We start from the raw sequence: 20,857 nt of genomic DNA, 5'->3' as shown, positions 1-20,857 counted from the left end.
TTGGAGAAGGCAGGTCTAGGTCTGGCCCCAACCTTCAGCAACATTCTCTCCCATACAGTTCTTTCACAGCCAACCTGCCAGCAGAGGAGGGTGAACTCCTCAGCTCATCATCATCATCAAGACCCACTGCACGGGGTACCTAAGGCAAAATTAGGCATTCATCACCCCACTGAACCACTGGACTTCTGACCTCAAACCCTCACCCACACAGAACAGATGAATGATGGTACAAAGATCCAAGCATCACGGTAATCACACAAATAAATAAATCAAAAGTAATTGAACAAAAAACTAAGCTACACATCCATAAACCTCCAAGCATGCTTTAAATTAACACAGGTAATACTTTCATATCTCTACATAATTTTTAAGAACGAGACAGTTTGTAAACAATTGCAACCCCAGAGCCAGATCCCCCCAGCAGCACTGACTGCACTCCCCAGTTCTGCTGATGCCTTCCAGCAGCTCTTTTATGGCATCCCTTGGATCACTGGAAAACAAAAGAAATAGCTCTCCAGTATTAGAACCTGGATACTTTTCCCCTTCAGAGCCCTCAAGGTTTTACAGGGATGGATGTGGTGATGAGCAGCTGACTGCTACCAAGGCATGATCCAGCTGTTCACCCGCCTCCTCCTGTCCCAAAGCACAGCTTCCCTCTGTGCTGCAGCTGGAAGCATTAGCTAGCAACCCTCTCCCAGCTCCAGGGCATACCTTTCCACTTGTAAAACCAGGTGAACAAGCACTTGGAAGCCCAGGTGGGAGTGTTTGGACATGTCAGTGAAGAAATGCAGTGAGCAGAGGTAAGCTGAGCTCTCTGCTGTTAGTGATGGGGGTGAATTTGACGAGTGTCTTTTTGGGCAGAGTCCCCCTCGAAACAGGGACCTGCCATGGGTTAGGAGTCATTACAGCTGCAGAAAAAGAAGTGCTGCCAATACTTCAAGGGAGAAAATCACACAGAAAGAAGAGAAACCCTTCTTTCACCTCATGTATGTCCCCCAGAAAAATGCTTTCCACCACTAGTATGGGAATGAATAAATAAATAAAAAGCATAAATGGTCTAGAGACTCAAACAAAAAAAAGGTAAATTAACACGTGTGCTTTAGCTCAGATACTAATTGCTTCTAGTGGCATCAACTAATCCTAAACATGGATTTAATTCCTGTTAAACCACATCATTTAAGAAATGTCTTTCTGCAGGTGAGGGGAAGACCAGCAAGGAACTGGCAGGTGAACTGTGGTGCTTCAACAGGCTCCAGTGTTTAGGGAAGAAGCTTGGTGATTTCCCACAGTGTTTTAAAACTGCTGTACGAATGCCTTCAGTGTATTTCAAGCATTGCAATGGAAACTAATCTTGCTCTCAACTACTCAAACAGGCAAGTGATGTTCTACATTTTAATGTACAGGAGGGAAGCAGCCACTTCTAGCTAGCAAGACAAGAACTAATGGGACTATCCAAACAGGATGTATGTATAATGCAGTTAAAAACCCAACAAGCTAAGTGTTTCCAGACCTCCTCGGGACCTGAGTGCATGTGCAGACCATGCTCCTGTCCTTGCACAGCAGCGCAGGTCCCTACAAGCAGGCAGATGTGTTTCCCATACGCAGGATTAAAAGACGCTATCAGGTTTTACAGCCCATCTCCCAGCAGAGGTGGAACAGTGACCACCTATTAAAAAGGAGGGGGAAGTGGTTACTCTCAGCAAGAGACAAACACTTTTGTTCCTGGGGAGAGATGTACACAGGCAACGAGTCCTAATGTTGCTTCTGAAAGCCCATTTATCCTTTGATTAGTTCACTGAAGACATTAATTCTGGCTTGCATTTTTACTCCTTTCTGTAGTGCCTGGAACAAAAAGCTCTAGCTAGCAATGAACAAGCTTCATCACCACTGCAGTCTCCAAGTCATGGAATGCTTTTCTCCTTGCCAGACACTGCTGTCAGAGCCTGCACTTTGGGTAACTCTGTAATCCCACTTTTGGAAACACCACAGATGGGGAAATCAACTTCTGTCGTTAAGAAAGTCCCAAAAACCCTTCTCCCCATGCCTGCCAGTGAGAAGCTTCCTTCCTAGCTGGAATAGCCATCAGCAGTGCTCAGCTGATAGACTCAAGATCTCTCTGATTACACGTAGGAGTTGGGAACAAAGGGGGTGGGGTGACAGGGACACAACAAATCCCCAAAACATAGTCCTTGAAGTGCAACTTGCAAGCCAAGAAAGTCAAAGAATTAAGTTATTCAAAGACTCCAAGAACACGCAGGCCAGAGTCAAAACCAGTACTTTGGGTTAAAACTCACTTTACTCAGTACTTTGGGTTAAAACTCAGTTTAGACCTACTGCAACAGGTAGAACCTGCTGGTTGCTGGCAGAAAGGTCTCCAACAGCCTTGAAAGCAGGTTTTGTAATAGTGCTTTTGATAAAACACCTTACTTGAAGGTGAAGCATCTGCTTCTACTGCATGGGGCAGACAGTGTTATACTCCACGGGTTCATGTTATAAGGATCACCTTCCCCTGAAGTGAGGAGAAAATACTGCCATGAGGGTTTGCCTGCAGTGTGAGTTGTACAAGTCCTGCTTCCAGACAAGTGTGACACATGAAGGAATAGAAATAATATCGGCAATAAAGAAAACAATACCCTCCAGAGAGCAGAGAAAAGGAAATGGAGACAGAAAATGAGATGGAGTGAAGACATCCTCCTGGACTTTGAGATGATGTCTACCTGCCCACACAACACTTGTCTGCCATCAAGCTGAAGCAGAAAAAAGAGGTTTGGGAGCATTTGTGGGTACCAAAACTGATGGTGATAAACATCCCAGAATGGCTGTGCTGGTGGGCAGAAGTGCAGCAGCAGTGCAGCATTGCTTTGCTGCTCTTGCTGCATCAGCAGGGCTTGCTCCTCATCCCAGCTCCATCCTGCAGCTCCACGGCTTCCACTCCTCCAGCAGTGGGGGACAGCAGATGGTTTTCCCTGCCTTGCAAGGAACCAAATCCTGAGAAACCACATGGGCAAACCCAGCCTTTGCTCCCAAGAGCTGGTGCAAAACCCAAGGTGAGGGTCAGATACAGAGAGAAGGCAGCAGCAGAGCCCAGCTGCATTTCTCTGCAGCTTGAGAGGGTCAGGTTTACAGCACTGAGCAAGCATCAGAAAAATAAATGATTAAAGGAAATTTGACAAGGAAAGGGGGTGGACGTGGGTAGAGAAACGGGAAGGAAGGAAAACTCAGAAGATCTTGGCAGGAAACCAATAGGTAAGAAAAGAAACAAAAAAAAAAAAAAAAAAAAAGAAAAAAAGAAAAAAAAAAGAAATCATTAGAAACCATCAGCTGAGTTTACCCATGGTTAAAGTAGAAAGAAAAGGGCAGTGCAAGCAAGATGCTGGGAGATGCTGCCCTGCTCTGCTTGCTGCCAGGCTTGGAGCAGACCTCTCTTTCCAGAGCTGGGATTTATGTGATAACAGCTTCTTGCTTGCTTTTGGTAGTCTACAGAAATGGGGACCTGCTGCAGTTCCTATCTCCTGTCAATCAACTCCACAGTCTATCTGTGCCTTTTTTAGTCAACTGACCTTTTCTATTTTACTTCTTTTTTAAATTCTACACTGCTTTAGAAGCCTAAGTCCTACAAAAATCAAATGCTCCACTTAGCAAACAGGGCATATATCAAAAACACAGTCTCCAGAGCTGTACTTTTAGTTTCACTGATCTCTGTGCCCTCTCCACCCCTGCACAGTTCTTGCAAGAAAGATCACCTTGTGCTGTTAAAAAGGGAGAAAAAAAGAGAAAAACAAAAAAGCCACACTTTTCAATGAATTTGCTGTAGGGAGCAGTTCCTATGTCCATTCTGCTGGAGGGAAGGAAACTGAATGTATCGATTCCTCAAGTATGCCAGAGCGTGTAAGAAAGAAAAATGAGTGACTAAAACCAGTAGTTACGTTGTGTCTCATTTCTGAGCTCCTATTTTCCAGCCTGGTCCCAAAGAAGGAGGACATCTCCCTGCAATTTGGTGGCCGACAGGAAACAATTTTGTGGTTTAAATCCAGCGAACAGCAAACCAAGCCCACGTTAAGAGCGAGCCTTGCCACACAACGCACTTTTGTTTGCAGCCTCAGGATTTAATTAAACAGGTAGATAAAACCTACCTTTTAACCCACGCTCCAGGGTGTGCCTCAGTGAGATAAAAAAACAGGCTGCAAAAACAGGTCAAAGATGATTCCAGTGCTGGTGCAGCATCTGTGCTGCACTCAAACACTGTCCCACTGCACTCAAGGAGGGGAGCTGCACCAAAAAACTTCACTTTCTGGCCCAAAGGCAGGTTGGTTTGGTTTCTCCTTTTCAGTGCCACGTCTGGGTTATCCATGGGCTGCACAGGGCCACAGCAGGGTCTAATGTGCTGAGAAATTAAAAATCCAGCTCCCTTCCTCTTGTGGCAACCCTCTTTCCTTCCAGCTGTCTGACCTAACACCTCTCCATACATCTTCCACCTACAATTTCTTTTCAAGGCGTTTCCAAAACAGAAGTAGGAAGAGTAAAAAGGGCAAATCCCTTCATTCTTTTTCCCTCTTCTTCATATGACAGATCTACTATTCCCCAATAAACAACAACTTCTCCCAGAGACCGAACAAAGCAGCTACTTACATGTCATATTTTAAACAGGCATGTTTTCAGGCCAAGAAATAAACAGTTATATTTTGGCAATCCTTCATTTCCTGTCCTATTTGCGAGCAATAATGTCATAACACAGTGTGTCCCATGCCTTCCTCCCTGGCTGAAACTTGCAGCAAAATAATTTAGCTGAATGAGCTGCCTTTAATGCTTAGAGAAGAATGGGGCAAAAATGGGAGTGAAAATGAAGGGGGCAGGGAAATAATTTTTTTCAGCACAATGGGCAAACTGCAACACTGCTGGATTTAGTATCCAGGGCGAACATCGCTGGTGTCTGCTCAGATGTGGGGGGGAGTGAGATTTTGGGTCAAAAAGAAGCAGCAAGAGCAAGTTTTCTTTCCTTAGACTGGAAAAACACACCGGTGTGATCTCACACCGTGTTTTGCTGTCCGGGACACCACCAGAGCAACACTACGAATATGGCATTTAATGCAGCTGGTTCAAAAGCTCCGGGGCAGCAATCCCACTGGGCTGGGACTCGCTGGAGTGGCGGGGACACCCCGGGACACCCCGGGGACATCCTGGGGACACAGCCGGGCCAGGGCATCGCGGCTCCATCCCAGCAGCGCACCGACACTTCCTCGTTCCCTGACCTTTTCCATTTAATTACTTCCTGTGACTTTCTTGGAACCGTGCATCGGAACGAGCAGGCGGCAGCCTCCGGGCACGACCCCATCACTTCGCTTGAGGGTTCAGCTCCATTCTCCTCCTCGCAGGCTGAAAAGCCACGGGGCAGCCCAGCCGGGATGGTTTCGGAGTAGGGTCGCCCACGTCTTCTGCCCAAAAATCCCGCCAGCGCTGGGGTGCAGCCTCGCAGGCTCCGATTTATGAGCTGGCATCCCCGATCTGCCCCCAGCCTGCAACGTGCGAGGCAGCATGGGCTGAGCCGGGGGCGAGCAGGGAAGCAGAAGGGAAGGCTGAGATGCAGGAAGAGGCGCTGGCTTGGCAATGACAAAGTGACCTCTGAGTATCGACCCGAAATGGTGCAGTTCTGAAGGGACCGAGGAGTTTCCAGCATCCTAAACCCTGTTTGTTTCCCTTCTCGCTTTTACAAATTGACTCGAAACTACTGTTCTCAAGAAACCACTAAAAAAAGGGGGGGAAACCCTTGTTATTTACTTGAAGAGGGTTATTTTAAAAGGCATCCTGACAGTGGTCCTTTTTTTTTTTGTAATCTGGCTGTTAACATTTGCTCACAGTGCACTCAGTGAAACAAGAATAGCTATGCAAATTAAAGCCAGATATCTAGGGCAAATAGCGCGCTTCACTACCATTGTTCTGACAGCTTGAGAAAACTTATCAGGAGAGCCTGTCCTTATTTCTTTTAACACCATATATATTGGAGAAAAAAAAAAAATCAAATCACTTCACCCACCACTGAAATGAAAAAACAACCCATGAGTCACCGACTTCAGCAACGCTATCAATCAATGCAAGGCTGGAAGCGAGGAGCTTACAGAGGAAACCATGGCTTACCTAAAACACCTCGCTGTGCCCTACAAAGCCAAGGCCAGCCCAGCCACGGCCTCCAGGAGAGCCACTTGGGATGTGCACTGAGGCATCGCTGACCCTGAAAGCCAACACATCCAGACACCAACAAAAAAGCTTCCAGTGGCCTGGGAATGGGTTGGGTACCAGCTCCCTGTGGTCACCAGCACTCCCAACCTCTAAGGGACCAAAGCACACAGTGCTGCTGGCTTGACAGGTGACCCCAGGAGAGGTGGCATGACCCAAGAGCTTCCACGCACATGAAAACCATTAGTGAAGACTCTGTCAGCATGGCAGTGCAGCAGCACATGGAAAAATTCACTCCCAAAACAAACTGCAGCCTACAGTCAGGGGAAAAAAAAATCCCCCACCTAGCTATCGGAGCCAAGTGCTCAGCATTTTACACCAACACTCACCTCTGCACCGAGCCCTGCAGAAAACACATTTGGAGTGGTATCGTGCCTCAAGATGAAGGCTGGTGAGCGCCAGATTGTTGTCCAATTAATTGGGTTAGGTTTGGCCCCGTGTTCTCAAACCCAGAGACAGGGACCCACTTCTCCTCCTCTTGTCCAATTTACAAAGTTTAAAAAAAAGCCCCAAACAAACCAAATGAAGAACCAGGTTTTTATTGGAAATGAGTTGGCCACATTTTTCCAGCCTGTTAGGTCAAAGCAATCTGTATGCAACTACTTCTCTTTTGGTAATTTTTGTTTGGTTTTTTTGCTTGTTTTGGTTTTTCTTTCTTTTGTTGTTGTTGTTGCAAGAGCCTTACCAACTTCAAAATAACCACGATTTTAGAAGCTACATGTAAACACGTATTTATAATTTCTTCATTAAGAGCTGCCAAAATAACAAATTCCTCTCAACACGCACGTTGGGGGCAGAAGCCATTTCCTTCGCCACTCGTATTTCTCCAGTAAATCACCCTAAAATAAGTTTACCATGATGAAGGTGCAAGCGGGGCACATGCCACCCATTATGATTTTTTTTCGGACCTCAATACCGAGCCAAAAAGTTGCACAATTTTGACGCTGTAAGCCCTGCAAGGAGTCGTTTTAAAGCACGGTACATCCTATGGCGCTTGGCATCAGCCCAGTCCTGCACGCCAGTGAGTCATTCCTCTTGACTGTCAAAACCCCGGAGGAGATAGCCAGGAAGAGCCCTTGGGCCAGCACGGCGTGAAAAAGCCCTTCCTGCCATTCCGCCGCAGTAGCTTTAGGTTTTATTTCGGGGGAAGAAAGCATTAAAAAAAAAAAAAAAAAAAAAGGGAAAAGGGCACCGCCGCGCATTTTGAAAGCCTCGGGGGGGTTCATCAGCGGGGAGGCGGCGGCAGCGCTGCGGAGCGGGGGTGGGCGGCGGGGGGCGGCGGTGAATGGGGAGGCCGCCGGTGACCGGGTTTATGAATGCGGCGTCATGTGACGGCGGCGGCGGCCGCCCTCCTATTCACAAAACGGCGGCGGCCGGGGCGGGGATCCGCGACGTCGTGTGTCCCCCCCCGGCTCCGCTCCCCGAGCCCCCCCGGCCCGGGGCTGCGCGGCGGCGGCGCGCACCGCTCCCCGCTCCCCTCCCCGCCGCTTCCGCCTCCCGCCGCCCCCGCCGGGCGCCCCGAGCCCCTCGGCCGGGGCGGGGAGCGGCGGCGGCGCCCCCTCCCTGCGGTGCCCCGGGGCCCCGCACCCCGGCGGGGCCGCGCCGCCCTCCCGGGGGTTTTTATGAATGAAAGGGCCGTATGCAAATGAGCGCGGCCCGGGGGGAGCGCGAAATGGCGGATGCGCGGGCGGGCGGCGCGCACACGAACGCGCGTGTCCGCGTCCCTCCGTCCGCCCGCGGCCGGTCCGTCCGTCCCCGCGTGCGCGGGGTACGGCGCTGAGCGACCCGCGCCGGCTCCCGCCGGGGCAACAAAGGCCGCCCCCCGTTCCGTGCCCCCCAGCCGCCCGCCGCCCCCGGCCCCGCTCACTCGTCAGGGTAGGCTTCCTCGGTCATCTTCTCCCCGTCTAGGCTCATCCCTCGCCGCGGGCGGCCGGGCTGCGCCTCCGCATCTTCCCGAGCTTCACATGGCGAGGGAGGCCGCGCCGCGGCGGGCCGGGGCTGGCGGCCGCGCCGGGCCCGACGGCGCGGGAGCGCGGGCGGCGGCGGGGGGGGAGAAGGGGGGGGACTACGGCCGCGCTCGTCGCCGGGCGGCGGCGGCCGGGGGCGGAGGAGGAGGAGGAGAGGCGGCGGTCAGCGCGCCGCGGGGGCGCGGCGGGGCGCGGCGGCGGCGGCGGCGGCGCGGGGTCCGGGCCCGGGGGAGCGGCGCAGCGCCCGGGGGCAGGCGGCGGCGCCGGGCCAGCCCCATGGCCGCGATCACGCCATGGCGGGGCGCCGCGGGGGGCGGCGGAGCGGGCGGGGAGGGAGGGAGCGGGGAGCCCCGGCAGGAAGCGGCGGCGCTGCCGCGGCCGCCGGGAGCGGGCAGGGCAGCGCCGGAGCCGGGCGGGAGGAGGGAGGGAGCCGCAGCGGCGGCGGCGGGGAAGGAGGAGACGCGGGCGGCGGTGGCGCCGCCCCGGCCCGGCCCCCCGAGCCCCCGCGGCGCAGCGCGGCGCCCGGGGCGCGGTCCCGCCGCGCTCGCCTCCGCCCGCCGGCGCCGCCCCCCGCGCCGCAGCCCCCGCGCCCCGCCCGCCGCCGCTCCCGGCCGGGCCGGAGCCGCGGGGCCCGCCCGGCTGCGGCTGCTGCCCCGCGGCCCGCCCCGCCCCGGCCCGGCTGCCCGGGTTCGGCCTCACGCGGCCCCGCTCAGCCCCGCCAGGCCGCGCTTAAAAATCACGGAATCGATTAGGCTGGAAAAGTCCTCTGGGATCATCGAGTCCAAGCACCGGGTCCGTCAGAGCGCGGCACTGAGAGCCACAGCCAGACTTCCCTTAGACACCTCTGGGGACAGTGACTCCAGCACCTCCCCGGGCACACCGTTCCAATGTCTAATGACCCGTGCTGTGAAGAAATTCCTCCTAATGTCCAACCCGAAACTCTCCTGGCGGGCTATAAGAGTGTTTTCTTGTCCTGTCACTGGCTGACTTTGAGAAGAGCCCAACCCCATCCTTGCCAGATGCTCCTTTCAAATAGTTGTAGAAAGTGATAGGGTCACCCCTGAGCCTCCTTTTCTCAGGCACTCCTCATGAGACTTGTGCTCCAGACCCTTCACCAGCTTTGTTGCCCTTCTCTGGATATCTTGGCTCACCTCAACTTGACTTCTCCCAGCCTGGCTGGGTTCAGCCCAGCCTGGCTCAGCTTGCCCTGGCCCAGGGCATCCTGGCTCAGTGCAACTCCTCGTTGTGGCTGATGAGATCCATAGGAAGCGTTTCCATACCGTGATGCCGTGTGCCCAGTGAGTGGTCTGGCAGCTGGTCAGTAGAAGAAGCCCAGGAGCTAATGTTGCCCCCACAGCAGCATGTCCCGAGGTTCAGGTGCTGTTTTCTTACCACCCTTGTGTTCTTCCCACCCTACTTTGCCCTCTACGAGAGCTCAAATCGCCCCTTAGAGCCACATTCAGAATTTCTGTGTGGTCCATGCGCGTAACATAGTACAGCTTTTCTCGTAGGTCAGTTCAAATGTTTTTATCTGCAATGAACAGTGCCATAACTGTAAACACTCTGCCAACTTGTGTTGTGTTCATAGCTACACCATGACATCTGCCCTCAGGACTTGCTCGGTCCACAGAGGAGGGGCGACAGGAGCTGGCTATCAAAAAGATAGTTTGGCCCCTGAAGTTAAGTCACTAGCTGTGAGTTTTGGTTTTGCTTCCCACATCAGGTCCTCAGGGAATCCTGGGAGAAGAAATGTGTCTGTACCACCTAAGCACATCACCTTGCCTTCCAGCTTTTGCAGGCTCCTCCACTGCAGCATCCCTTTCCCACTGCAGGTAGGGAGATGTGCCATCTCTGCTCTCACTGCATTGGGATGTTCAGTCTCAACATAGCTGCAGTTCCTAAGGCAGTCACATTCTGATTTAACTTTCAAGTCCAGTCTATGGGATTTAGTCTTGAAGGGGCCTTCAGATTTTGGCGTGGAAATTGTGTTTCTGCTCTGCTGGGTTTCAGTTTCTAAGTGCTGTAAATTTTCTTTTCAGGAACAGAAGCGGAAACTCGGAGAGAAATCTGTGGACTGCTAGCAATGAGATAGAAGCAGGAGCTGATGAAAGCTTTGAGGTCTTCTCCTCAGGGAGAAGCAGCATGTCCTTCAGAGGTGGTACCAGAATCTGCAGCTTTGTGGCACAATATTACAGGAACGTTCCTGTCACTGCTAGAGGTTTGGCCATAACACCAGATAACGTGTGAGAGCGCAAGCCTGCTGCCCTCCCTCTTGCAGATTTTGGGTGCTCTTTTGGGTGGCAGTGCTGCCTATCCCCCCACCCCCTTCCCACCCATTCCTTTGCAAAGCACAGTTTGTCACCCCCTTGGCTATGCTAATGCATCCCCTGCTGAGGAGTGACACTGCTGGAGCTGCTAAATGGTCCCAGCTAATAATACTCCCCAATACCTCTTTCTTTTGGAAAGTTATTCAAGGATCCATCTTGCAGAATGGCATGATAAACATCTTGGCAAATCTGAGCTGGCAGCTAAAGGAAGTGTCAGGGCAGTAGTAAGCAGTTGGGGGCAAGGAAATGGCAGGAACGTCTTCAGCTGCTGTACAATAAAAGACCAGATGTAATGATTTGACACAGTTCCACCCATCCTATGTCTCTTTTTCCACCAGAGGATGCTGAGATTGCACAGACCTCTGACATCCTCAAAATTTTTCATGCCAAAAATGTCTGTGATCAGCGGGACCACTGATGTTGCTGAAGTGGAGAGCGTGGTATTTAGCAGTTGGATGCTACAGAAGTAGAATATGGGGAGAGTTATAGCCCTGTGAAAAACCCAGGGCACAATCATGTAATTAAAAAGCCATTATAATGGTTATACCTCTGAGGTGGAATGGGTATTAATCACTGTCTGATTAACACTTGAGAGCTTGTCTGTGTGATCTGGATGTATTTTTATGTGCTTATGTTGTCCGTGTGCGTATTTACCCCGATGGGGAGAAGTAAATGTGTCTGAGGCTTGGAGGCTGAAGTTTTACTTGATCTAGCTTCTTGAGTAATTTCCTGTGGATTTGCAAGATTTCTTATTTGATCTCTGCTTTCACTGTCCTGCCAATTTACAAGCTGCTAAGCAATTTATTCTCTTAATGATTTCTCTCACTCACTGCACAACCCTCTTACTGTTACTTTCACCGAGGTATTGAATTTTATTTTTCTCATATTCAGGTTACTGTGCCGGTTCTTGTAAGTAGCGTGTTGGAGCTGACTGACTTTTCTGAATGAAAAGGCTCTCTCTCAGAGGTGTGATTTCTGTTTGTACGTTGTGCTGTTTGTACACAGAGCTTCTGCTCAGACACAGAATAGCGCTTCCCTGGGATGTGATCGTTAAGGTACCTAGAATTAATTAGCCTTTGGTGGCAGACCTTCAAGGCAGCAGCTCCTGCATACTAACGATTTGCCTGCTATGACTGTCCTGTGTTTTATATTCAAAAGAAACATTTATTTTGCAGAGTAATACTTCAGCTGCTGCGGAGAACCCTGTTGCTGCTTGGATTGGAATAAACTTCCCTGAGTGCTGTTACACTTATTTAGGATGAGAACCACTGGAATTTGAAGTGTCAGAGTTTAGGATGGCATTTACTGCAGGCTTGCAATGTAGCATCCTGCCTTCACTTGTAGAACCTTTTAGCCTTTGAGCTGAAATCTTCCACACTGTTGATTTAGGAACCTAAATATGAATGTTGGTACTCTGTTGACTGTGCTGAATTCAATGATTTTTCCACTGACTCACTTGGTGACTTTGAATGAGTGAGGAGTGGAAGTCAGCAGTCCTGAATCATGCCATCCTCCAGACAATTACCCCCCTCCCCAATAATTCTTTTGAGCAGCAATCATATGTTAAAAATAATGATTTCTTCCCTATTTTTCCCCATCATAATTCCTCTGAATTTATGAGCTACAGAAACAATCTGCAACATTTGCAGTCAGAGTGATGTCTTTCAGGGCTGACACTTTTTGGGAGGTCACAGAGTTTGGAAATACAGAAGTTTTTTTCTTTCATCAGGAGTGGGATTTAAGGATGTGGTTTGGAGAATTGTCGGGATCCTTTTGGGCACCTGCCAGGGGAAGAGGATGTGGAGAGCTCTTTGCAGTCTTCCCAGGATGTCCTTTTGGAGGCTGGTAAGACCAGAGCAAGCAAACAGAACAGACCCTTGCTGCCAGATGAGCTGATTATCCCACTTCTCCATTTTTTGGTTTTTATAAACCTGCATTTTACTAGGGCAGAAAGTGGCAGCATTGAGGCAATCTCTGCACCGTTGCCTCTATGGCTTTTCTGGACACCATGGGATCAACTTGGGCAACAGCAGCAAATGTGCTGAGGGCTGGGAAGGCATTGACCAGTGCACACAGTCAGGCCTGAGTCATGCTTATGGGACAAATCTGGTGTCATTTGTAGCTGTGTTCCTCAAACCTTGTGCTCTCCTTCATCCTCTTCCAAAATAAAAGCAAAGTTTATCCAAATGGGGAGATGGTGAGGAAAAGGAGAGTTTTCAAAACTCTTGCTTTCCTACTGGGCACTCTGTTGTCCTCTTCATATTCAGCAGTAAGTGATTTATAGTCCCCCTGACATGGTGGTTTGGTGTTTCCTTTGTGTGCATAACTTCCTTTTGATATAAAGAGATGATAACAAACCTAAATTGTAGTCTCACAAGCACATGACACATTGTCTTTGTGGTGCAGATAGCGGGAAAATGCTCTAATCTCGAGTTCAACACTTCAGCCTTCCCACCCCCAAATTCCACCCTGGCATTAGCAGGTTTAGTGAGACAGCAGTGTTTGGTGGGGGTGATTATTTCACCCATAGTGGTGCAGGATGGAGGTTTTGGGAGTGCCACTAGAGTCAAGTCCCTGGCATGGACTCTACAAGAAAGAGGTGGGTGCACAGCTGCTTCTTGAACTTTTTTGCATACCTGTTTGTGCTGAATGCTTGGAAAGAAAAACTGCTACAAAACCTTCACTTTCTGCTGCCAGTTGTGCAGCAGTCCTTTACTCCTGTGCATTCCCAACTCAGCATGCCCTGGACCATCAATTTGAAAAATAAGTGTGCAGGAACATTGCACGTGTCACTGCAACCTCAGGCTACTTTTGGCACGAGGGAAGGGCTGCTCTTCTCTCAAGATGCCTTTCCACCCTTGAGAGGTTTCTGCATTTTTGATACAGCTGTTTCCAGGGCCTCATGAGAACTGAACAAACAGATGCCATATAATCTGGTTTTACTTCAGGGAGCACAAAAGTGCATGGATCTCAGAAAAGCACCTTTTCCTCCGCTCCTTGGAGTTATTTGAATTAGGTTTGAACCTTTAAGTGTATTTCAGAATGCTGCCTTCTGATAGCCAAACTTCACCTGGGTTTTCCTCCCTTTCTCTCACAGCTATTGTGAGACCATCCCCTCTGAACACCCACATTCCCTTTACTGCAAAGCTCTTTGATCAGCCTCAGCAGGTGACATGATGAACAGCTGACTGACTACTTTGGCAAAACCAGTTTTTGTGGCTTGACCTCCTTTTCACACCCGGTGTCTTGCTGTGAGTACAGGGTCCTATTCAGTGTCTGAGTGGTTATAATTGCAGGTTTACCCAGTCTAGACCTGGCTGTGGGAGAAACCCCCACACAGGTATCAATCAGGAAAGGCTTCTGGAGTTAAATTAAGCATTTGAAATACGGAAATGCTGACATGGCTGGGTCAGATGTTTGATGGTATGTGGTACACAGGGGAAATGAGTTGTATGTACCCTGCCTGTATCCTCATTTGCTCAGCCCTTGGCTTCAGGGATGCTCAGTGACACTGACCCACTCAGTCCTTTGCAGATGCTTGGTCATATTTAATTTCAAAGGGTGCCAGTCCACCCTCTTCTCCAGGCAGATATTTTCCCTTGTGTCAACATCCTCATAACAACAGCTAGGCAAATATAGCACATGGCTTATGAGTGTCCTGGAAGGACTCAGAGGTGGAGAGTTAGAGCTAAAGAAGGCTCATGGTTAACCCCATGCAGCACTGAATAGCTTTGGGATAAGTCGCAGCACATGAGGAGGAAGCTGGGAGGAGAGTTTCATGGTCCTGCAGAGAACACCTCCTTAGACAACCACCCTCCAAGACATTCCCAAGGATTCCCATGGAAAATAATCCTGTGTTCCTTTTATGTTCTGGTAATCACACACATATTATGCCTCCCTGCCCAGTTCTAAGGAGAAAAGTGATTAGTCACTCCACACAAAAACTTTTGGGGACTGTGCCTGTACTCCAGTATGGATGCCAGCTCCATCTAGAAGGGAATGAAGACTCTCAGCTCTGCTCTGTGTGTGGCTGTTAACAGAAGCTGCTATTTGCAGGTACTGATGCAAGGCCTTCCAGGTGCCCACTGCCAGCTGCATCCCCAGCAGTGTTTGCTGCCAGGCTTAACAAAGCCCAGAAATGCAAGCCCAGCTTATGAGAGCTTCACACCTACAACACCAAATGCACAACCTTGATCCTGCTCACAGAACTCCCTTGTTTAAGACAGTAGTCTTAGACTCTCCAGTCTCTTAGAGCAAAAAAGAAGGGCTGGTTATTGCTGGATGCCTGTTCTGACTTTAAAAGCTGCAAGTAAAAACAATCCAAGATATGGGGCATGCTGAAGTGGCAGCTGAAGGGCTTTTTTTGTTCCTTCTGCAGTTAATGCCATCATGCTAAAATTGCACACGGGTGGGAGTGGGGGTTAATTTAAGGTTTAATGTGACCAAGAAGAATTATTTAGAAAATAGCAAATGGACAACATTCTGAAAAATGAGCTTCAATTCCCTAACCAGGAGTACTTGACTAAAGAGACTATGAAGGAAACTTCAGTATCTATGGCAGGTAAACATTTGCCTTTGATTCTGTTTTTCTCTTCAAGTCCAGAAACCCCAGCATTTACACTTAAATGGATGTGCTGTAAGCTATGTTTAGGAAGAGAATTTCATCCCCTCCTGCACGTACTTTTGCACATGATAATTATTTGACTGCAGCTTTACAAAGTATGGCTGGAGGGATGGTTTGAAAGGGAGGAGTTTCATGGCAATGATGATAACTGCCTGATTCAGCCCCACTGGAAGGCACTGGCAGCAGGATCAGACAATCCAGAAGAGATATTTTATTTTAAATAGCCCAATAGCCAATAGCCATTATGGACCTTCAGTGACTTATGGAAAATTCCTGCCTTCTGTATCCTCATTTGCAATCCTTCTGATTTCATGCCCTGGAAAACATGCATGTATGCTGGAACCATGTATTCAGTGAAGACATGAATTTCTGCATTTTGTCACCACTAAAAAAAAAAAAACAACAAAAAACAACAAAACCAACCAACCAACCAACCAAAAAAAAAAAAAAACCCACAACCAAAAAACAAAACAAAAAAAACCAAACAAACAAACAGAAAAAAAAACCAAAAAAAACCCCACAAAACCAAAAGAACCCAAAAAAACTAACAGAGAGCTAAAGAGCTTATGAAGATGACATTTTGGTGAATGATGGTATTTTTTTAACACCATCAGTTTTGTCTTCATCAAATAAATCACAGAGTTTGGGCTCTTCCTTTATTTTTTACATTCTGCTTCTTCTCCCTCACCTGATCTGTTCCTTCCATACTACTGGAGTTGTGGTCCAAAACTCATAGAGGGGTGAAAGAACTGCTCTATAACCACATGGTCTGGATGCAATTCCTTGCACATAACTGCTTCTCTTTGTGCTAGAGACATTACCAGTACCAGTATTTAATTTGTTACCACACAAAATGCTCTGGATAGCTGTGACATTGAAACACTTCCTATAAATTGGTTCCTACTCAGCTCTAAAGTTGGGTCTTCAATTTGATGTTTTTCAGTCTAAGAAAGTAACATATGTGAAAGCTCTCCCACGAGACTTGATCAAAATCTTGTGAGATGGCAGTCTAAATTTTGGGCTCTCTGTGGCTTGCAGGCAAAGCAGGTCAAGCCTTTTTTTTTTCTTGACAGAAACAGGGATGGCTGTCTATAAAATCCTGAGAGGGCAGAAAGCAGAGATGATTTCCACCTTCCTGTGGCAAGGTCAGTTCTTTCCCCTCTGCAGATGGACTTACCCTAGTACCAGGATGGGCAAGGCACCTTTTGAGAAAGGTCACCAGAGGCTGTTGCCTTGTGCTTTGTAAGGAATGCAAGCAGCAGTAAGGACTTTGTGTCACTACCATTTAGCTGCCACCAAAATCACAGCCAGAGCTTTCTTTGATCATAATGTCTTCTATTGCAGGAAGCTGCGGAAACTCTACAGAAACCTTGATGCACACAACTACCCCAAAAGGGGCTTTGACTTTTTAACAATGGCACTCCATTATACAGTATTTTCTTATATTTATTTTTCAAGTATTGAGGTGGAGACAATCACTGAGAAACGTGAGATCTTGAAAAAAAAATTAAAAATATAATAAATTATATATTGTGACTTTTCATTTAGTTAGAATATCTGTGTAATCATGCCTCATCTTATATGTCAATTTTCATTTGTATCCTTCACAGTCACTTGTAGGGGTGGAGGAGAATGTTGGTCTTCCATTACAGCAGAAGGAACTACAGCCCAAGAAGATGGTGTTTGGAAGAGGACTCAAACTCAGGAACATTTGGGATCATTTAAGACAGGAAGACAACATCCACTTGAGTTTAATTCCCTGTGCTTGCTTGTTTGTGTCTAGTTGCTTGGCTGTAAGTGGTGCATAAATCACTTGAGACCCTCCATTCCTCTGTAATTTACTGTTGGAAAGGACCGAAATAAATGTTAACATATTTGTGAGACATACCAGAATTAGTCCAAACTTAGAAGAATTTTGGAGCAAAGTTAAATGCTTCAAATGAAATGCTGCTGTGAAGGTGCCCCATCAAACAGAACATGGTTGTAGTCGTTTGCCTTGTGTGGCCTGAGTAAAAGTGCATTTCCGCCCTAGGAAAATCCTTTATACCCTGATTTCCAAGTTCAAAAATAACTCTCTACAGATGAAACACGTTTTTCATCCTTTAAAGTAGTGTTTTCACCTACAAATACTTGCTGCCTAAACAAGAGCTCTTTCCTTTGCACTTGTGCCAACATGCAACTTGGATAAAGAACTAAACTTAGATTTGTAGTTATAATGCTTCCACTGACTTTTTTGGTTTTGTTTTTTAATAATGACTGTAAGACATGTGCTGTCTCTCTCCTGAATTTTAATCTTTCTAATGAAGGTGTGTTTGAAGAAGGCACACCCTTCAGAAGATGTTTTGTGGTATCGTCTTTGTGCCTTTAGTGTTGAGGACCAGCTGCCTTTTCAATTTTAAATGCACTTTCCAGGGTCTTACATCACAGAGGCCTAAATTAAAACACACTTACCATAAAGGGGTGCAGCACAGGCATTCATCCTGGAAATTGCACTGCAACATGAAAGATATCCAAACCCTACATGTAATTTTGAAGATGAGCAAGCCTTGGCCTTTCAGATGTCCCACGTGAGGGAAGCGCACCCACGTCCCGCAAAATTGTCAGCTTCTGAATCATGGAAGTCAGATCCTAAAGCCTCTAATTCCCACTGAATTAGAGACGTTTGACGATGTGTGTGGCTGTGAAAAGCAAGCCCAGCGTTGGATCCGGGGTGGCCTGGTGGATGTGAGCCTGTGCAGGAACCCCTGTGGTCCAACACCCAGTGTGACCCCGGGAGATGCAGAATCCGGGGATGGGCAGCTCTCACTTTCTGCCTCCCAGCTCCTCCTCCACGTGTTATTCAGGATCAGGGATCAGGATCTGGTGGCTCCTCGTGGCATGAAAATTTTGCTTAGTGGTTGGCAGGCTGAGAAGGGCTGGTCATGCCTTGAGAAAAGAATGATCTGATTAGCTCCAGATAATTAAGGTTATTGGAGAAAATTTTTTCTTCTCTAGTATGGTGGTATACACCAGGAGTAAGACCACTGCACCTTTATTTTGGACATATATACCACAGTGAGAGCAGCAGCTGGTCTTTTACTTCGTTCCCTGCAGCTATGGAAACCTTGCCACAGGCTGTGCACCCCTGCAGAAACAGAGACCTCCTTTTGGGGTTCATGGGTTTCATGCCAAATTCTTTCTCCATATCCATGGCTCCCAGGAACCAAAGAGCTGCTTCAGAGAGCCATCAGCTTCATTAGCCTGTGGGTATACAGAGGGAACCCCCAAACTTCAACCTTCTGCTTCTATTCAACATCAGTTTCACTCGCAACTCTTCAGGGGAAAGAATTTTTTTACAATCTCTTTCAAGAATCAGATATTGGCAATCCTGCTCCTGGAGTGCCGTGGTTGGAGAGTATCCTGGGCTAACTTGGGAGGGCAAGGCTCTCCCGTGTCTAGACATTGCAGTAAATGTTACTCAGCCTCCTTTGGAGGTACTGGGCTCAACACAAATGTCCTAGCCAAGCTCACAAGGAAGAAGAAATATGGGAATATATGCCACCAGAAGACACTGTTTCCCTTGACCTTTTTGTCTGTAAAACAATGGCTTACAGAGAGTTTTTAACTGAAAGATGTTGTTGGCCTCTTTCCTTTTCATTTTTTGACTTTTGTTTCCTGTAGGAGGATTTCTGGAATTCCTTAATATTGTCATCGAGTCCTAGGGATTTCCCACTTTCAGCTGTGCTCCATCTCCCAGGTTGCCAGTAATGCAAAATTGCTGAGGAAAGACATTTCTGTTTAAACTGGAAGCCATGAATACAAGAGCTTCTCCTCCCAAAGGAAATGTTTTTACTTCCATGTCCCCAATCTTACATCTTTGCTTTGTACTCAGGTATTTCACTTGAGACTTCCCAGTTTCCTAGAAATTCTGATTTACTCTCTTGCTGAGTCTCTGGAACAAGATACTAAATCCATCTTACTTGAAAAAAAAAATTAAGGAAAGAACAATAAAACCCTAATTGAAACATTTTGCTGAAAAATGCCACAGCATAGTGATTTTTGAAACAAAAGCCAAAGAAATAATTTTTGCTTTTCTAAACTAGGAAAAGAAATACACATGTATACCTGTTCAGTTGGAGTGGAGTTGGAAAAATCTTTGTCTCATATGCAGTGCCAGCTTCAGGAAAAGGAGAGCCTGGCTTTGTCTTCTTATGTGTATGTGTGTGTCTTCATTATCGATATTTAGTAGTCAGTCTTGGGATTTTTGACTGTGATGTTGAGGAGAAGGCTGCAATTCCAGGCACTAAGGTGGCTCCTGGGGAAAGGCTAAAATGGGGCTGCCTGCTCTTAGGTGCCCATGAACTCCTCTAAAACCACAGGGACTCTGCACCCCACTTCTTTCTAACTCAGGACAACCAGATGTCCAAGGCCCAGCTCCATTCTGAAGTCCTAACAAGCATCTTTGGGATATTGTTTTGTCCCATTTTTTTTCCCTGGGTATGATTTTTCTCCCATCAAGGCCTTCTTCATCTGCAGTGATCTGCTCTTCTTCCACATTGAGAAGACAGGAGTCTCCCATGCAGGAGTCTTGTGCCTCACCCACCTCATCACCCTCCCCAACTTGTCCTCCCTTCACTGCTCCTTTCTCTCTTCAGTCACCACCCAGCTAAGAGCTTTGTAACTTCAGTGCATTGATTGCCCTGCTCTCCCAGATCTCAAGGGATAAGTTTCCTGTCAATCCCACCCAGAGGGATCATTCTTGTGTGTGCAGTGACTTTAGGGTACATCATGCAGAAGCTCAGTCCAGGATTCCCTGGCCAGAACCCAGACACCACATTCCCTTCCACCATGTGAAAATGAAAGTAAGTTTGGCCACAGCAAAACCACAGAGCAGTGGTGAAGCCTCCAGTGTTGGTGGAAATGATGTAAAGCACCCAAATCTTTACTTCAGATTTTCAAGGGGTGCAAAAAACACATGGATGTGTCTGTCAGGAAGACTTCCAGAAGGACAAAATGTCACTGGGATCCCCGCTACGAGAAGCTGCCGTAAGGTCGGTGACACAGGATTTCCGCGAGCTGGTGCTTATCTTGTAGACAAATCTCCTGGGGGGTGAAAAGTCAGACACACACACACAGGTACAGTGAGCACAGCTGTCTGTTGTGGGGCTGGAAGGAACTGCCGGAAACCCACGGAGGAAGATGCAAAAAAACCCCAAAAATGAAAAGGGGAAAGGCGGGAGGGAAGAAGCTGTTTTTCTCAAAGCTTGGCTGCCCTTGCAAGCAGAGTGACATCACAAAAGAGACACATGGTTGGGCAGGTTTAGACCATGAAATCCTTTTGGAGTTCTGTAGATGGTGAAGTAGAGGGAAAGAAACTTTGCTGCACACCTGTGCAGTGGTTAATGTGATGTTTTCAGGAAAGTTCACCCATGAGTAGGCACAGCAGCTTGTTGTGCTGATAAAGCTCATTTCTGCTCTGGAATTAGGTAAACTGAGCCATGGGAGCAAATCAACTCGCCAAAGCCACACGGTAAATGTGACAAAGGTGGAAAGATTAAATATGAACAGATTGCCCTTACCCTACCTGCTTCACACACTTGTGTGAAGACAGAATCTGCATTGAGCATTTTAGAAGCTCTTGAAATTCTGAAGTCAGGTGGCCTGGATAATATTGACTCACTTCTTATGTAGAAGTTAAGGATGGAGTAAAATGGGGTACTTGAGGGCTC

At 48.0% G+C, this 20,857-nt stretch overlaps 2 protein-coding genes across 26 annotated transcripts in view; one reads left to right on the top strand and one right to left on the bottom strand.

Annotated features, from left to right (window-relative positions):
• Positions 1-8,257, bottom strand: part of SPRED2 (sprouty related EVH1 domain containing 2) — a 57,795-nt gene extending 49,538 nt beyond the window's left edge. Inside the window, exon 1 of the mRNA XM_021555859.3 lies at positions 8,099-8,257. Within this exon, the coding sequence (XP_021411534.1) occupies positions 8,099-8,145 (47 nt within the window). The 5' untranslated portion in view covers positions 8,146-8,257. The remainder of the gene's footprint in view (positions 1-8,098) is intronic.
• Positions 7,873-17,032, top strand: LOC110484888 (uncharacterized). Of its 25 annotated transcripts, XR_014954068.1 has the most exons (6): positions 7,884-8,106; positions 9,922-10,030; positions 10,238-12,370; positions 13,623-13,776; positions 16,223-16,294; positions 16,760-17,032. XR_014954068.1 is itself a non-coding variant. In XM_085576120.1 (5 exons), the coding sequence occupies exons 1-4, from the start codon at positions 7,911-7,913 to the stop codon at positions 11,440-11,442; spliced, it is 447 nt and encodes a 148-aa protein (XP_085432246.1). In that variant the 5' UTR covers positions 7,873-7,910; the 3' UTR covers positions 11,443-11,491; positions 12,255-17,032. The 25 variants fall into 25 exon arrangements, 4 of the variants coding, with proteins under 4 accessions (XP_085432246.1, XP_085432244.1, XP_085432245.1 ...); XM_085576120.1 differs by having other exon boundaries at positions 7,873-8,106; positions 10,238-10,353; positions 11,417-11,491; positions 12,255-17,032; XM_085576118.1 differs by having other exon boundaries at positions 7,873-8,106; positions 10,238-10,416; positions 11,417-11,491; positions 12,255-17,032.
• Positions 17,033-20,857: the final 3,825 nt, after the last annotated feature.

Source organism: Lonchura striata, chromosome 3 (genome assembly GCF_050655825.1).
Source record: "Lonchura striata isolate lonStrDom1 chromosome 3, ASM5065582v1, whole genome shotgun sequence".
NCBI lineage: Eukaryota > Metazoa > Chordata > Aves > Passeriformes > Estrildidae > Lonchura > Lonchura striata.
The sequence above is the reverse complement of the archived record's forward strand: the minus strand, read 5'-3'. Positions and strand labels throughout refer to the sequence as shown.

What these genes read in the sequence shown, in the direction of transcription:
- LOC110484888 (XM_085576118.1), top strand. Translation starts at nt 7,911, where the DNA reads ATGCGCGGGCGGGCGGCGCGCACACGAACGCGCGTGTCCGCGTCCCTC. An exon ending in GCATCCCTTTCCCACTGCAG is followed by an intron (nt 10,031 to 10,237) that starts GTAGGGAGATGT and finishes TTTTCTTTTCAG; the next exon opens with GAACAGAAGCGGAAACTCGG. An exon ending in CGTTCCTGTCACTGCTAGAG is followed by an intron (nt 10,417 to 11,416) that starts GTTTGGCCATAA and finishes TCTCATATTCAG; the next exon opens with GTTACTGTGCCGGTTCTTGT.